We start from the raw sequence: 16,187 nt of genomic DNA, 5'->3' as shown, positions 1-16,187 counted from the left end.
CATTAACACATTGTGTCTTCTTTGTTTAAGCAGTCCATAAACATCTCAGTTTAAGGGGAGCTCTCGATGTGAATGTGATGTCTAGGATCCATGCACAATTCCCTTCTCAGTAAGGTGAACATTTAAATCATTCCTTGTTTACTGTTAGCTCTTGACAAAGCCACACAATTTGGATTATATTTTGAAAATGTTTCCTTGTTCAAGAACATTTTGATCTTCAAAAAATAATTCGTAACAATTTGTCATATTTATTGTTTTTATTTATTTATTCAAAAACTACTGACAGGAAAGGGGCCCTTCAGGGGCCAATCCGATTTTAGCTTGGTCCCTTAGATCCGCCCCTGCTAAGCCGTCAATATGTGCTGTTGTTGGTCTTCGTGAAGAAGTTTCAGCTTATAGCTTCCTTTGAATACTTAGCAGTACAGATCATCTGTCCATTGGTTCATGTCTTCTTTTCAAGAAATGTAAAAATAACCGAATAATTGACATTCAGAAAAGTTGGTCTGCTTTTCCTACCCGCCTCCAGTCTTAATGCTGACCCAAGCTAAGCAAACAATATTCCGGCCTCAGCTGTATTTACACACAAGCTGTGTCCCAATTCCTTGCCGTCTGCTTTGTGGCCATGTAGACCATGAAGGCTGAACCACAATGAGACAGTCTGGTCTACAGAGATCACCAGCCCAGCCCACCCTTACTGCTGCCGCCTTACAGCAGATCTGGAGTTGGACAAGTCGAGTAAGTTTCAAGTCTTTGACTTAAACATGAGAGCAGCCATCAGTCATTGATCTCACCTCTCAATGATTGAATAACTTTGATTTAGTATTTAAAACGTGTTGGTTTACACTGAACAGCTCCAATCGAGCTTACAGTAATATCATTTATCTTACATATCCAGTGGGTCTGACACTTAAATCCCATGATCTGCTTTAAATACTGCGATCATGTCTGTACGTTAATCTTTGTTTTCTCTGTTGGGCATGGCCAGACAAAACGTTGGAGTCATCACCATCACTGCTCGACAAACAAAAACCTGAAAACCAGCCAGCCGTAAAACATAATTCATGCTGGTGTTATGGGACGACTCACTTTTGGATAAGGAAATCAAAAAACATCTTCTTTATCTTCTGTCAGTAACCTCCTTGATTTGTATTTTGCTTTCTCTTTGACTCCCCCTTCGTTTGTCACTGCCTTTGTCGTCGACATTTTTATACAAAAACTTACAAAAATAATCTTTGATGAATTTTCATTACTGTCATTATTATCATTATTATTTTAAAAACATGTTTTGAGGCTGCCACGGTTCTTTATTGCTATGCTTAGCAGGGATCCCTTTTGTTTGCCCGCTCAGTGACAACATGAGTTGTTTTGATTTCATCAGGAGATCTTTATACTTTAATATCCTGCTGCATGTTCCTTCCTGAAAAACAAACAAAAAAAGTGCAGAGGATGAGACTCAACATTACTACAGAGAAACACACAGGAATTTTATTGCAGAACAAGTAGATGCTGTTCAAGGAAAGCGTGGGTGGGAGATGAACATTTTGGTTTCCAAATAATTCTTTATTTTTGTTCCCTGTTGATTTGACAGAATATTAGGTTTGATGACAGACAAAAGAAAATGTTTACATTGCAAAGAACCTGAAGGAAAAAGGGTGGATTCATGTTTGTAGTCAGTAAACAGGTAGCTTCAGAGGTGCATAGAGTGGAATGTGCTTGTGTTAAAAAGCTGCAGGGGGACTTCTGGAACATGTTTACTAGACTGGGAAAGTCATTGTTCTTACATATCTACCACGGAGACTGTGGAATTGTTCCGTTGTTTGGCCACATCCTTTATGGAAGGAGGACAATCAGACACACATCCGGCTACATTGAACAGATAACACATCGAACTGACATAACATCTGGAGCTACCTAACAAATCAGAAATTCTTCTCTGATTTACCTTCTTTTTACGTTAATTCACCGTACAGTTTTTTCAAAGATAACAATTGTGTTCTCTTTAACGATAAATCATGTGCACTTTGTATAGTTGCTGATCATTTTTTGAATTACCTCTGCCAACGAGGTTATTTTTTTTGTTGATGTGCATCAGTTTGTTTGTCTTTTAGCAGACTTACGCAAAACTAGTGAACCAATTTGGTGGAATTAAATTGGGGAAGGAGCCAGATACAAACATATCAACTTTTGTTGTGGATTCGATTAAGAGGGAGAGTTCTTCCACGTGGTCAGACAGGGTGTTATTCCCCTTTTTTGTCGGTAAATACTGAGAACTGAGAGTTTGGTGCTGATCCGTTTGATGCTCCGAATGTGTCTGATCTCAATACTTATTGTAAGTGTTCAATCAGCCTTGGCGGAGGTTTGCAATCCCCAAGTGTAAGTTTATGTTTACCATACTTCCTGAAAATGACTATGGACTTGACGTTTCTCCAGGTGTGACATGATCTGATATCACGCTTGGTGACTAAAGGCAATGATTATATCTCTGACAGAACCTATCCTAAGACGTGTCACAACTCAATTCTAAAAAAATGACGATCCCTTCCCTGAAATGTCGCCATTGGTTTTTTGGGTGGGGGAGAGTGAAGCAACTGTGTCTAAGGTTTCAATGTGAACAATGTTCATTCACGCAACTTCATTTTGTTTGTGATTGTCTGTGAGAGCGGCATACCTCACTTATTTGTATGAAATGCCAACATTAAAACCTTCTTCTCAAGGTGAAGCTTTATGGGAAACAATCTCCAGGAACTGTGCCTGGTGTTCTTTTATTATCTTTATTATAGGAGACTTAAATTAACAATGAACTAATTTGACTCTCTATCGAGATAGCTTAGTCAGTGTCACGTACAACACACTTAACTCAAATTATCATCGGTTTTAAAATCTTTAGGATTATCATTAAAATAAACTTTACTGTTTTAACAATAAAGTCTATAACAAAAATGTCTTTATTTTCTCCAACTCACAAATCTCCAACTTAATGAATCCCCCTGAGACCTCAGAATTGACCAACTTTGGAGGTTGTGGATCGCGCTGTGAGCAGCCCTGCGGTTTAGTCCTTTGGAAAAGAGGGAGGTGACTCAGGGTGAGGGGGAGTGGTCCGAGGGGCGGACCTCAGGGCCCACAAGGTTTATATAGTTTAACAGCTTTCCTTTCCTCCTGCCTTGCGTCTGTGAGCTCCCGTTTCAGCCCGCCCAGCCTGTGCCTCTCTCTCGCTCCTTATCTGTCTCACTGAGTCTCACACTCTACAGCAACAATGAAAACCTCCAAGCAAACTACATACTCCATGCGCTCCTCCACTAGCAGCAGGCCTTCTGCTATATCAATCACTCGTGCCTCTGCTCCTGTCTACAGGGCCCCCACTATCCATGGTGGGGCCGGTGGGGGCCGCATCAGCGTCTCATCCAGCGGACGCAGTAGCCTGGGTGCTGGGATGTCAATGGGCTCCGGAGCAGGGGGCTTCTCCAGCAGCGTCCAGGTGAGCGCCGGTGGGAAAAGCACTGACATCATGGGCAACGAGAAGTTTGCCATGCAGAACCTGAACGACCGGCTGGCCAACTACCTTGAGACGGTGAGGACCCTGGAGCAGGCCAACAGCAAGCTGGAGATTAAGATCAGGGAGGCCCTGGAGAAGAGCGGACCTGACTTCAGAGACTACAGCAAGTACCAGGCCATCCTGGATGACCTGAGGAGGAAGGTGAGGAGGGTGCTGGGGGAGCAGACAGGGGAATGTGCATTTATTAGATGTTGAGCGAAAGCAGATGGATGGAGGGAGGGAACAGTTGATAGGTGAATTGAAGGATGAATCCCGGGGTCAGTTATGAAATGATGGATGTTATTAGAAGCTTTGATACAAGTGTGATTTAAGAAGAAACGCACAAATCATTTCCCACTGTAAATGTAATCGATACAATATATTCTATACACTTGAACTAAGTGCGGCTTCATAGAGTTACTGACTTTCTGTAGATTCATAATAGAGAGGTTGATTGGGTTTCTGCTGCTCCTCAGCACAGTGCCCACTGGGCCAGGGGCTGAGAGCTGGACCGGAAACAATATGATGGAGGAATGTTGGAGCATCAGGGGTCAGAGAGACAGGAAAGCAGAGAGAAACAAATCACACCAGTCTGGGGAATTCACAGGCTGTAGAAGGGTCCATTTACAGGCCTGTACGTCATGACTTCAATTACCTTTTTCCTCTTTGTTTGGTGCAACACAAATAACCTGTCATCAGTTGGACAATGGGACTGAACATACAGTACAGTCCTTACTACTGTGGATACATACAACAGAAGCTGATAAGGGATGGGAAAAGAAGGGAAACTCAGTTACCTTACAGGGTGGAGATTATTATATTGGCCCAGTGACTTTGTGTTCCACATTTTGTAATTCATTTATCTGATAACACCATTCATTTAAAAATGTACATGATACTCCCCATACAAACACATCTTGCGAAGTTATTGAGTGCAAAAGGATTTTGGGACTGAAGGAAAATTACACAACCAGGACAATCTGTCAGTCATTCATTCCAGGTTTTGCCCCCGTGAATGTTCCAGAGAGAAAAAAAGATTGGACTGAAAGAGAGGCTGGACTGTGTAACTCTCCAGTCTCTGCCACATTTGAATAAAAGCTACATTTTCCATTTTCAATTAAGTCAAGCATAGCCATTTCCAAGTGGAACATTCCAGTTGGTCTCCACTGGGACGAACCCAGTGAGAAACAGTTTTTGCTGTAGGAAAGTGTGGTGCCCACAAAGAGTATGTCTTTTTGGGTTTTCCACTCAAATAAATGTTTAAAATGGAAGGCAAAGAGGAGTTTAGAAGGAGTTTTCCATCGATTTCGCATCATACTCATAATGCTTCATAAAATCTAAACTCTTGGAACTTAGGTCATATTTATTCTACCAACAGCCCAGGGCCACAGGTCATCCAAACAACCCAGGGCCAGCACAGTGTTGTTTTTCTTATGGCGTGATGCAAAAATCGGACAAACACAGACTCGCACGACAGCATGAAACAGCATATGCCAATGACCCATGCAAACTCATATTGACACACACACACAAAAGCCCACACAATCAACCGCCATTACAACTCGCCTCATGCAAATCACCTGCCCGCATCATGCCCTGCTGACAGGAAAGATCATGTTCCTGAGGTGTGGAAGGACAGTGTCTGTCTGGCAGCCGCTGATTGGCTGTCAGCCTCTGCCACCTGGATGCCTCCCCTGTCGTCTATCCCAGCCTTTATCTACCCCACAGTGACTGCCAAAGCAAATACTGCAACCATCTGGTATTCGACACCATCCACATTTACAAACGAAAATTGATAACACTAAACCTATTAGAACAGCCAGCAGCTGCTTAGTTTAGCTTAGCATAAAGGCTAAAGCCCAGCTCCAGGGCTGGATCCCCACTGTGTGCTGTCACCTCACACATTCTGTCCCATTTATTGAATTCATACAAAAACTATGTAAAAATCACCAGTTGTGGTTTTACTGGCAAAAACCAGGTTCATCGGCAAAGAAAACAAACATTTAACATACACCTACAAGGTGCTATTATGTGTTAAAAAGTAATACTTAAACCATAAAAGAAAAGCCTGTTGTCAGCTCTTTGGTGTAAATGTTAACCAAGCCGTTGATTTGTTCTGTGCATGTCCCTGACTCCAGTTCGACATCCCAATAACTCTTTTGTTCCTGTTCTGTTCTAGGTGTTTGATTCCACTACCGACAATGCTCGCCTGATTCTCAACATTGACAATGCTCGCCTCGCAGCTGATGACTTCAGAGTAAAGTAAGAACCACACCACTGAGTCCGTAAAACACCATGTCACGCAGCTGTAAGCACACCCTGTTTTACATAGCCTAAAGAGACAGGCATTTGTTGTGTAGTCATCAAGCATTACCTTCGCATCATAGCCTATGGGGGTGTTGTCATAAATTGCATTTCCCAGCAAACAAAGGTGGCTGCAACAGAGTAGAATTCTGCTTGCAATCCAAATTAGATGACCATATACTCTATCTAAACTGTGAAGAAAGATTATTGAAGAGTAGATATTTTATTATCAGTTGAATAACCCTCCAATCGGATTGTAAAACAATACAAGTTAGCTCAGTCTTTGTGTTGGCAGCTGTATTAGTTTCTCCCGTAATCCTCACTTCCCTAACCTGTGCTGTTTAGATATGAGTCCGAGCTGTCCATCCGTCAGTCGGTGGAGGCCGATATTATCGGTTTGAGGAAGCTCATCGACGACACCAACATGAGCCGCATGAATCTGGAGAGCGATATCGAAACTCTGAAGGAGGAGCTCATCCACCTCAAGAAGAACCATGAAAATGTGAGTTTGACCGTATCAAATCCAAAAGTAAAACTCTGTGAGATAAAAATGTCATGACTCATTAAGTTATTAAGTCATGACTCAATGAGTTCACGTTTGGTCAACACGTCGTCGTTTTTAATTATTAATAGTTAGTCCATCACATGTCAGGTAATCTGCTTCATCCAGACTGAGTGGGCGTGGTGTGGATCCATCTGATTTCCTTAGCAAGTGACCCCGCAAGCACCATAATGATTTGATCCACATGATGCTAGCTTCTAATTGGTGCACAGTAACATCACATTTTTACTTCCAAATTAGACTCCCCCCCTTTGAATTTCAAATAATGTTTGATCCAAAAATCGGAAAAAGGCAGAATCCAAACTTTATCAAAAAATTCTTTGTAAAAGGATTAGATTAATACATTTTATGATATAAAGTTAAAGTTTATAATTATAAATTCCATTAGAATTGCCTTATGGTAATTTTGTCAGCGATATCCTTGCATGCGTCCGTTGTTCTTGATTTACAAAATCGTATTCATTTTATTCATTCATTTGTGACATCGCACAGAATATTTTTTTGTAAATAGATTGAATGACCCTTTAAGTCAAATATTAGTCAAAGGTTGTATGCCTGCTGCTACTTTGTTGAGTATGTGGACATTTCTAGAGTTAAAACAACTCTAGACACCATCTAAGCAAACACTCACACCTTAAGAGGAGCTGACTTAATATTTGCTTGACGACACATCTAAGTAAACCCCTTAAGCATAACCATTTGTGTGACACACCATGCCACGTCGGCATACACACAGCAAACATCCTGGACAGGCTTTCTTCAAAACAACTTTGAAAAAAAAAAAGTTGTGGGTAGAGGGAGGTTTTAAGAAAGCTGAAATTTCTTTATGAGAATACTGTGGGAAGCATCGTAGTAAAAAATGATTCCCATCCACATTTGGCAACAGACAAAACACCAAAGACCCCAAATTACTGTCATTTACGCACATAAACCAAAACATAGCCATTTGTTTTATGGAAGGGAATATTCAATCAACTGTTTAGGCCCAAACCATGGACCCCTGTATATTTAACTGCCCGTAACATGTGATTATCCTCGGAAGAGGCTCGGAGTCACAACCGGGATACGGTTCAAGTCTTTGCTGATAAAAGGGGTATTCTGTCTATTTGAAATCACAAAAAGGTTTCACATTGAAATTATTTAATTTGCCCCATTTAAGTGCATTAGAATCAGATTTATTTTTCTTGTAGATGTGAAAACAAAATTCAGAACAGATCTTTCAAAGTTTTTGATGATGCTTATTGACTCCTCTATCCATTATTGTTTCTTCAGGAAGTAATGGAGCTTCGTAACCAGATTGCCCAGTCAGGAGTCACTGTAGATGTTGATGCTCCTAAGGGACATGACCTGGCTCAGCTCATGACAGAAATTAGGGCCAAATACGAGAAGATGGCACTGAAGAACCAGGAGGAACTGAAAGTGTGGCACGAATCTCAGGTGAGCGAGTAAAGAGAAACTATCACCCACTAATAGGAACAAGGCACTAAATGGAAGTATCTTTTAATCACAATCATTATTTCAGATCACAGAAGTGCAGACCCAGGTTGTCCAGAACACAGAGGCCCTGAAGGGTGCTCAGACAGAGGTGAACGACCTGCGCCGTCAGCTACAAACAATGGAGATCGAGCTGGAGTCACAGAGGAGCATGGTGAGAGGACCCTCTGTCAGCACACACTTAATTTACCTCAAAACAGACCCCTCTTAACTCCCTGCAATGACCGACTCAGCGCTCTCATTTCAAGTCTCTTGCATTCAACTTGTTGACACAAGCTCCAACCCGTGACACGTCGCTATGGAGCTGTCCTCGGCCGGCCAGGTTCCCTGTACAACTTTAACCCATTCTTTCCTTCCCACCCTAACGCTCACCTCACGCTCACAGAAAGGGTCTCTGGAGGGCACACTCAGGGACACAGAGATGCGTTACAACATGGAGATCGAGTCTCTCAACACCATCCTCCTGGGTCTGGAGGCAGAGCTCACGCAGCTGCGTAACAACATCCAGCTGCAGACGCAGGAGTACGAGTCCCTGCTCAACATGAAGATGAAGCTGGAGGCCGAGATCGCAACATACAGACGGCTGTTGGACGGTGAAGACTTCGCGTGAGTAGAATTAATTATTCCAAGTTTCTGATTAAAAAAAACTGTCGGACCTGGTTTGTAAAAAAAAATCTCAATGGCTTTGTTCAGGCTTCAGGACGCTCTGGAAGACCAGAAAACCGTGAAGACCAAAGTGATGACTGTCACACAGACCCTGGTGGATGGAAAGGTGGTTTCCTCCAGCACAGAGACCAAGAACCTTTGAAGACCTGAAGCACACTAACAAACAATCACTTTGACTGCATCGTGACACTAACATATGATCCCCCAAAATGTTATTTCCATTCGGACTTCCTGACTTCTTAAATATCATCACTAACTCTCTCAGCTGCAATTGGTTTAACTTACTGGGTTTGCAGCTCTTCCACAGGCTGATTAAAAAACTGGATGAGAGGAAAACTAAATCATCCTTTATTTATTTCATCATGATGTTATTTATGTGTTTGTGTCCTGACCAGTGGATGTTCAAAATTTATAATTGGAGAGTCCAACTCATTCAAGAACCTAATGTTTCAAAGTAAAAAAGTTCAAAATGCCAAACATTATTTCAATATTTCATGCTCTTTGGTTTTCTCTCTGTCCAGTTATGTTTGCCTGTTACGCTGTGATGTTCAGACATTTCAATAAAGAACGTTTCAGAATTGTTTTCGTTGTGTGATGATGTTGTTTCTTATAAACTAAAAAAGAAACATTCATGTGTCGCATGTTCGCTCAAACATTCACATGTTTCTGGTTCTATTATAAAACATGATGAAAATAATGAATGAATGAAGCAAGTGGAAGCACACTTAAAAGCAAATAATAACAGTGGGATTATCATTCCTTTGATATGAGACACACATTGAACTCTTGGCTGCTGTTAAACACCCCAAAATAGTCCACACAAAAATAAAAATGCACTCATAATCTACTGACCACTATGTCAATGGAGGTTTGGGTGAAGTGTATGAGTCCACAAAACACATTTGTAGATTCAGGAGTAAACTGCATTAGAGACGATTTGGCAGACCAATTCCTCTTTTGCTACATTCAGTATGACAGAATAGTGTTATTCACCAAGGTGTTTCTACTAATTCAGCAGATTTGAAAAAAATATGTTTTATATGGCATCATGTTTACACACTTCTTTTTATTATACAATCAATATAAAAAGTGAAGCACAACTTTTGGGGACAAAGTCTATAAAAGAAGGCTAAAGGTAGAAAGCAATATAGATAGTATAGGTGTGGCAGAAAGAGGATATAAAGGACACCAGGACTATGCTCTGTCTTTCACTCTCAGCTGCAAAACTCCTCTGTGCAAGGACGCACCTCATCTCCTACTGATCCACCAGCATACTCCTTTTAGCAATGGAGCACAAGATTAAACGCAAGACTGGTCACAGTTTTGAAGGCCATCCAACAAATCGCATGTATGCCCACAGTGTCATCGGAGGTGCGGGCGGCCGTGGGACCAGTATCTCCACCGCCACCTATGGCACGCGAGTTGGCAGCTTCGGCACTGGGTATGACCACAACCCCTTGCTCTATAAGTTCAGTGCTGCAGACATGGCCGTCGCAAGTGAGAAGACAACTATGCAACACCTGAACGACCGGCTGGCCATCTACCTGGATAAAGTCAGAAATCTGGAAAAGGCCAACAGCAAGCTGGAGATCCAAATCAGGGAAGCCAATGAAGGAAGAGGCAGTTTGAGTGGGAAGGACTACAGCAAACACAAACCCATCATTGAAGATCTGAGAGCCAAGGTGAGTCCAAAAATCTCTCAGTCTTCATTAAATTAAATCTGTCTTGTTAAGTATATTACTTAAAGTTGCAGTGTGTAGAATTTAGTGACATAAATCATAAATAAAGTGGTGAAATTGCATGTTCCAGCTGTATACCCCTCACCTCACACTCCCATACAAAACATGAAAGAGAACCTGTGGTAACCTTCAGTTTCATAAAATGTCAAAGGGTGGTTAGTTTGTCCAGTTAATATAGCAACTTCTGATCAACTCATATCCATGTCAGGCTTAAAATACAAGCCTCCTGTTTAAGCCCTGCACACTTCCAGTTAAAGTCGAAGTATGGATACGGACGATTTAGTTGGTTGAACCGATACAGATAATGGTGTCCTCGCTCATCCATAGCCCAAATCAAACCATCCTACAAAGTGCTTTGTTCCTTATGAGTTGCAGTGAGTTGTCAAGGCTAATGTTTCACCATTACCATTTGGCAAGGTGGAAATTAAAGTTTTTTGTCCAGCATAACACTTGTGGGAGAATGGAATAGTCCTGTGACTCTGTTTGTCTTTCACAGACTGACTTTAAAAAAATAAATCTTTGTCTTTCTTTCAGATATTACAAAAGATCAAGGGGAACACACATCTCGCCATCTCCCTTGACAATGCACACATGGCCTCAGACGACTTCAGAACCAAGTGAGTGCTCTGTATACATTTGTATGAAAGATAAAACTGTGTCCACCCATCCAGCATGAACAGGTCTGATATATGGTATGTGTCTTTAGGATGGAGTATGAGCTGTCCATGCGTCTAACAGTGGAGGCTGATATTGCCAGACTGAGGAAGATTCTGGACGACACCAACATGGAGCGTCTGCACCTGGAGAGCGAGATCGAGTCTCTGAGAGAAGAGAAGATTCACATGGAGAAGAATCAAGCGACTGTGAGGAACATTAGGGAGGAATTATTGACATGAGGATAACTGGATTATGTCCAATCCCAGTTGAAGGGAAACCCCTATTTTATAATCCCAAACGACTGTAAATAGTTTTAAAAGTGATTGAAGTGATTGAAATCTCTTGTCTCCTTGACCCCGCTACACAAGATAAAATCAATCTTTTTCTGGTAATAACTGCCTGATTATTTCCTTCTTGGCAGGATGTTGCTGAATTGCTTGCCCAGAAAAACCAATTTGCCGTCAACGTTGATGTTGACGCTCCTAAAGGCCAAGACCTGGCCAGGGTCATGGATGAGATGAGGGCTAAGTATGAGAGTATAGCACTGAAGAACCAAGAGGAGGCCAAAATGTGGCATGAATCTCAGGTAATCTGTCAGAGTATGTGGACCTGACTTGCCGGATTTATGATAATGTGAAAAGTACATTTTCTATAAATGATGTGTATTTTATCTTGCACCCAGATGACGGAGATAAAGGTCCAAGTGACTGAGAACACAACAGCTCTGAAGGACGCCACGACTACACTGACTTCTGTCAGGAGGAAATATCAGACACTGGAAATTGATTTGCAGTCTGTGGTTAATACAGTAAGAACCTTTGTGCCTATTTACATAAGAAGTGCAACCTCAACTCGATACAGTTTCTCATTTAAGCCAACTGGTTGTTACTTTTACCACAGAAGCCTGAAATGCATCTTTGGTAACTGTTAGTTGTTTTAACTGAATGAAAGTTTGGGAAAAGATTACTGGCCTTGATATAATAATAACAGCTAATGACAGGAGGCCCAGCTTATCTTAACGAGCCTAACCCAGTTCAGAGGTGAAACGTTATAAACCTATCAGCATCTCTAAATCTGCTGAAGCGGTGACGATAAACAGCAGTTAGTGTACGAGTCACGGAAAAGTCACCACTAGCAGTTGTCAGTCAACACACATCCGTTACATATAGCCTGCTGTTGAGAGCTTTTCCAGTATAACCAACCGGAGCTTTAACATATTCAATATTATCAAAGGCTTGACAGATAGTGGTTAGAGGATTTAATTTAGCTTTGGATGTGTTTTTTATTTTTCTGCAATCAAATCTAAACGTGCTCATTCCCTGTGTTTCCAGTCTTTATGTTAAGCTTGGCTAAATAGCTCATTGCCATGCTGTATCAATCTTCTCATCTATCGCTGCCCATAGATAGCCAGAATAGAAAGAAAGTAAAAGGTAGGTCGGTTTTTGTGCAGTATCAGTCAAGTCACTAATTAAAACCTGCTTTTCACATCTTTTCAGAAAGCAACACTGGAGGCCACCCTCCGTGACGTTAACCTTCGTAACAACATTGAGATGGAGAAGTACAATAGAGTCACCCTGATGCTGAAGGAGGAGCTGACTAAGATCCGCACAAACATCCAGGGTGAAAAAAGTGATTATGAAAACCTGCTCGACATTAAGGTGAAACTGGAGGCTGAGATTGCCGAGTACAGAAGGTTGCTGGAAGGCGGGCCGCCCTTAAGGTCAGTATGAGAGGGAAACCACAAAACAGAGAAAAGATTCAAATTGGCCTCATGGAAATATTAATTGACATTAATAAGGTCAAAGTATGTCATCTGTACTTACATTTAACCACTGAAGCTCAGCATTCTAGTATAAACTATGACTTATATAACTTAGACCAAACTACAGCGAATTGTACTCTTTTGTTTATTTATTTTAGACTGGAGGATGCTGTGGACCTGAAGAAGATCAAGACCCAAGTGGTGACAATCACTCAGACCCTGGTTGATGGCAAAGTGGTGTCAGAGGACAAAAACGTGGAATCTTCTGAGTCAACTGTCAGTTAACAGAAACAGCTGTTGATTAGAAACTGAAAAAAAAACTGTAACAAATCACAATGACCAACAGAGGCGTACCACACATGTGACTGTTTTAAGATTAGTGTAGAGGAGCAAAGCAATAATTACAATGTATTACAATTAATTTTGCCCTAATACACTCTCCACTGATTATAAGACTAATATATGACCCATATACTCCATATTCCTATTTGCCTTAAAAGAGTATTTTGGCATTTAAGGAAATATGGTAATTTGCTTTCTTTTCCTAGGTAAGATGAGAAGAATGATACTTGTTTCATGCCCCAATACAGCAAACTAAGCATAGCATAGCATTAAGACCTGAAAGAGTGGGGCTGTCTGTGTCCGAAGGTAAAAAGGAAAATCCCCTGAACATCACCATAAAGCTCACTGATATCATCTCTTGTGTATTAAGGTACAAAAAAACAAGGTGTAGAGTTGTTATATAGTGAGTTTCCTTGCAACTTCACAAAGCTGACCCACAACCAGCAAACAGTCCAACACCGAAGTCCCTGAAAGAAACAAAACCTGTTTCTTCTTGATGTAGTGTTTATGCTAAGCTAAGCTAACTTGCTAACTGGCGTAGTAATGTGATCCAACCAAAAATGTTGATATATTCCTTTAGGTTAGATATTAGTGGTAGGCTTCTTGAATATGTTAATAAATCACTAAAATAAAGAAATTACACTGAAAATGACCTCAATGTTTCATCTTTTATTATTTTTTTTTTATTGGTATATTTATTATTACAGACAGACAGACAGGCCTTTTTGATATGCTTCCGAGCTTCTTATGAAGTGAAGTCAGAAAACTTTGTGTTCATCCTACCTGGTTTATTTGCAAGGAAGCTGTTCCATGATCATCTGGACTACTGCTGTGAAGACACTGCTCCCCTGTTCATTCCATTAATACCAATATTTGACGTATCGGGTGTCCAAATCACACCAAATTCTACGCTACACTTCCTCGGGCCACTGAGAACACATTTGCAAAGACTGAAGTAGATAACATGAACGGTGAATTGGAATTGGTAGGTATAACCAAATTCCAACTTGCAAGTGTATAGTATATGGAAGGCAACTCCTCCAACGCACATGCACAGTGAGGCCTGTCAGACCTCCTGCCCTCATCCTCCCACACACCCAAGGCTGCAGTGAGTTGGGGAAATTCTTTCGCTTCTGAGAAATTCACATTTTGACCTGCAGTTGTTTAGCCTTGTCCCGTTATAGGCAGAACACCAATGTTCCCATGACAAGTCCAAGCAAACCAGACCCTGCTTTCTGTATATTTACATTCACATTCGTCAGCCTAATTCCTGTCTTCTCTGTGATTCACCAAACTCTTCTTTGGTCTCAGTTGAATCACTGCATAACGTGGTGGTAAGAGGCTGTTTGTACATGTTTGTTTTAAAGCAGTTATGGAGAACAACAGATTTTGGCAATTGGCCGGGATTTTTTGTAAGATGCAGATGATTTAACAGTTTGAACTCAGGACACTCATATGCTTATGTGTCACAGTTTCTGAAAATGCTTATTTCAACAGTCTTCAGCCGTTGTGCCAGGTTTCAATCAGGACTGGTTTCGCAACTAAAGCTGATAACAAGCAATGGTTTCCTAATTTGTGTCTGTTGCCAATGCAATGTCATGTGCCTCCAGCTGCTATAAAGCTGTCTTCTCTGACACTCTGAGCCTTTGTTGCAGAGCTGCAGAGCCCGTGCAGCCAGACGTTTCATATTTTGGCCTCGATGAAAGATGGTGGGCAGACAAACAAGGGGGAATGGTGGGAAAGGAGCGATGACAAAACTGCCAATAGGAGGCAGATGGGGGGAAATATAGAAAATAAAAAGAAGCAAGAAGTGGTTATCGCCTATAATTCTTATGGGGGCCCCAACGAGGCCTGGCTGAACAATACCTTTCTCTGTTACTCCCCATAATTGTAGCGTGGACAGGGAGGGATTTGAACTAAATTGAAGGAAAGTGAGTTTTTAAGTGTCCTCAAACTTTTGCAAGCACGTGAACTCATAGCACAGAATGCTGGAAACAGATTCACTCCAAATGTAGCTGATAATCAAAACTAATTTAATTTCACTACATTCATTCAGCTTGACAATGTGGGTTTACGAGAAGTGAGTGACGCTGATGCCCCATGCCCTTTTTACTTGGCATGGAAGAAAGAATACTGGAGACTTAAGGGTCATCTCACAATGACACCACATCATAAACCAGGCGTATAAAACTGTATTTTTTTCTTTTGGAACATTGTGGGTACTTACTGTATATTCAAGGACTTTACTTTACCTCAATAATCTGTTTTCAACATAAGATATTTTATTTTCACATGGATTTGTTTGAGCCTCATATTAGTTTCAGCTGAAAAACCCTAGCTTGTACTGTTTGCACACAATGTGGACTTTGGAATTTGTTAAGATCCAGTTCCGGCTCTTAACTTAAGAGCCAGTCTAGGCAGGAAGAATGAAAGCAACCGAGCAACTCCTTTAATGTACAGTTGGGCATTTGAGAATTAAGAAGTTCTGAGCATATTTTTTAAAACATCATATTTCACTGCTGCGACAAAGAATAAGTTTCACCAAAAGTGAAAATAAAGTATCAAACTGATCACAATGCCCATGTGTTTGTCCCAAAAATATGCTACAATCACAAGAAAATATGAATACGTTTCACATGTTAAAGATCAACTCCACACATACCAAAGTGTTGCAAGCACATAGCATCACCCAGCACAATGTGCCTCCCTTTTCACTTGACAGAAGCAGAGCCTTTTTATGTAACGTTAACAAGAACAGGCCCATCATGCGTTATCAGCAGGGATAATGAGTTAAAATTGACTTTTTTAGATGAGAACGTAGGAGTTCATTCATTCAGAACGCATTCCAAGTCGTGAGTCAGTCACGTCGGGTCAGTAGCCCCGTAAAGTATACGACCGCTGTTTCATCTCTTCCTCCCTTTTCCATAGTAAAACTAACTGGCTTAACATTGATAAACCATTAATCATGGCTCACTCTCCGTGTCAAGCGCACGGAAACACATTCTTGATCTTTCCCTCTACCCCACACATCTGCTGGGTGTGTCGGCGGTGAGTCACTCAGTTGTGCAGTTCTCCCAACACAACAGGCCTCATCCCTGTGGGAGCAAAAGGGGGGGAGAGTTCAGAAGG

General features: G+C 41.3%; 2 protein-coding genes across 2 annotated transcripts; both read left to right on the top strand.

Moving 5' to 3' along the window:
* The first annotated feature begins 3,148 nt into the window (after nt 1-3,148).
* Nucleotides 3,149-9,141, top strand: krt18a.1 (keratin 18a, tandem duplicate 1). Its single transcript, XM_062391372.1, has 7 exons — nt 3,149-3,694; nt 5,712-5,794; nt 6,182-6,338; nt 7,671-7,835; nt 7,921-8,046; nt 8,278-8,498; nt 8,586-9,141. Exons 1-7 carry the CDS (start codon nt 3,254-3,256, stop codon nt 8,698-8,700), a joined length of 1,308 nt encoding a protein of 435 aa, XP_062247356.1. The 5' UTR covers nt 3,149-3,253; the 3' UTR covers nt 8,701-9,141.
* A 642-nt stretch (nt 9,142-9,783) lies between these two features.
* Nucleotides 9,784-13,710, top strand: LOC133956388 (keratin, type I cytoskeletal 18-like). Its single transcript, XM_062391373.1, has 7 exons — nt 9,784-10,240; nt 10,832-10,914; nt 11,004-11,160; nt 11,376-11,540; nt 11,637-11,762; nt 12,451-12,674; nt 12,875-13,710. The coding sequence occupies exons 1-7, from the start codon at nt 9,845-9,847 to the stop codon at nt 12,999-13,001; spliced, it is 1,278 nt and encodes a 425-aa protein (XP_062247357.1). The 5' UTR covers nt 9,784-9,844; the 3' UTR covers nt 13,002-13,710.
* Nucleotides 13,711-16,187: the final 2,477 nt, after the last annotated feature.

This window comes from Platichthys flesus, chromosome 7 (genome assembly GCF_949316205.1).
Source record: "Platichthys flesus chromosome 7, fPlaFle2.1, whole genome shotgun sequence".
Lineage (NCBI taxonomy): Eukaryota > Metazoa > Chordata > Actinopteri > Pleuronectiformes > Pleuronectidae > Platichthys > Platichthys flesus.
Note: the sequence above shows the minus strand (reverse complement) of the source record. Positions and strands in the feature narration are given on the sequence as shown.